Below are 1,621 nucleotides of genomic sequence, written 5' to 3' on the forward strand. Positions count from 1 at the left end.
CCCCCCCGCATAATGATACGAGTATAATTATTATGTCATATTATTATGCATGCTGCATAGCTTTTAGTGCAATTTGTGTGCTGAGTGAAGTGCACTTATGTATCGCAGGTTCCGGTTTTTAGCTTTTCAGAACCAAATGTGCAATGCTTGGGACGAATTTAGCATTACACGAACTGCAAACCTAAATTCTACAAGCAGAGCTGCATGAAAGGGTAGCTGCGAGAATAGACGCCTCCAATCATTCCTGTATAAAGCCGATTGGAGGATCGGGATTGGTATAAGCAGAAGTGGAAGCCTCAGAGCTCTGGAGTCTATGGAAGGACAATAATGACATTTAATCGTTCTTTCCGTATTTTCTGCAGTCCAGGAACGCCTTACCAAACAGATCGCCATCGCAATTACAGAAGCCTTAAAGCCCGCCGGTGTGGGAGTCGTCATAGAAGCTACGTAAGTGCAACTTCAGCTATTTTGCAGACCTGTGTAGTAAAATCTTGTGAGCTCAACAGTCATAGACACAGCAAGTGATGACATCACCCAGTCTAAAATAAGGTATCAAAAAAGGAAAGGAAGAGTTGGGGTTTTTTAGGCAATCCAATGACAACTCCAGAGAAATAGTGGATCATATAAAATTGAGTTTTAATGTTGATATTGATTAAAAAAGAGCTAGTATATGGTATAAAAACAAACAGTCAGCTGGTCAGATTGCTCCCTATGTGCTCACTCCATTCAACCTACCATTATAGATGTATATGGTAGACATTTAGTCAAAACAGTATAATGGGTAATAAAGACATAAACCAATTACGATTTCAGCATTGGAAAATCATACAGTATATAATGGTTGATGGTGACAGAGCAATTTATTCAACGTTTCGCGCACACAGGCGCTTCTTCAGGAGAAGGGAAAATCAATATCACAAGCTGACACGTATGCATTCCAGCAAGTCCACCCGGGCATCACATCCCCATAGTCCCTCCTAGTGATGACAGGGACGGAGCAGGGGCCAATCCCCAATATTGAGCAGGGAGTAGGAGGCAGGCAGAGCAATGGCATATAAAGGTTTTCAGACTGTCGGATTGCTGAACCGCCAAAAAGAACAGAGAGAGCGGGCAAGCACGCCCGTCCCCTCCGTCACTGCAAACAGCCTCCTCCAAGTACTTCCAGACCACACATAGGGAGCAATCTGACCAGCTGACTGTTTTTATACCATATGCCAGCTCTTTTTTAAGCAATATCAAAACTCAATTTTATATGATCCACTATCTCTCTGGAGTTGTCATTGGATTGCCTAAAAAACCCCAACTTTTCCTTTACTTTTTTTAATACCTCCTGTCACAGGGGTAAGGCTCCTATAACACAGACCCAGGCAAACCTTCATCAAACGAGTCAAAAATAAGGAGTGAAACGGAAACCAACTGGTTTTATTAAAGACATTCTTTAACATGTTTATTTGGGGGTGCTGGGGGTAAAGGAAACCATGGAAGGCAAAATATAAAAGATTAGGCTGTGGTCATGGCACCCTCCAGTGTCAGGAAATCATTGTTGTGGGACTACCCCTCCTAACTATCAAAGAGCCGTCATCATGGTACCCCCAAGTGTCAGCAAGCCATTGTCTTAGAA

The 1,621-nt window shown here is 42.7% G+C and overlaps 1 protein-coding gene across 1 annotated transcript in view; it reads left to right on the plus strand.

Moving 5' to 3' along the window:
- Positions 1-1,621, plus strand: part of GCH1 (GTP cyclohydrolase 1) — a 27,660-nt gene that overhangs the window by 24,304 nt on the left and 1,735 nt on the right. The window contains exon 5 of the mRNA XM_018559408.1: positions 363-447. Within this exon, the coding sequence (XP_018414910.1) occupies positions 363-447 (85 nt within the window). The remainder of the gene's footprint in view (positions 1-362; positions 448-1,621) is intronic.

Source organism: Nanorana parkeri, unplaced genomic scaffold (assembly GCF_000935625.1).
Source record: "Nanorana parkeri isolate BGI_ZX_2015 unplaced genomic scaffold, ASM93562v1 scaffold392, whole genome shotgun sequence".
Lineage (NCBI taxonomy): Eukaryota > Metazoa > Chordata > Amphibia > Anura > Dicroglossidae > Nanorana > Nanorana parkeri.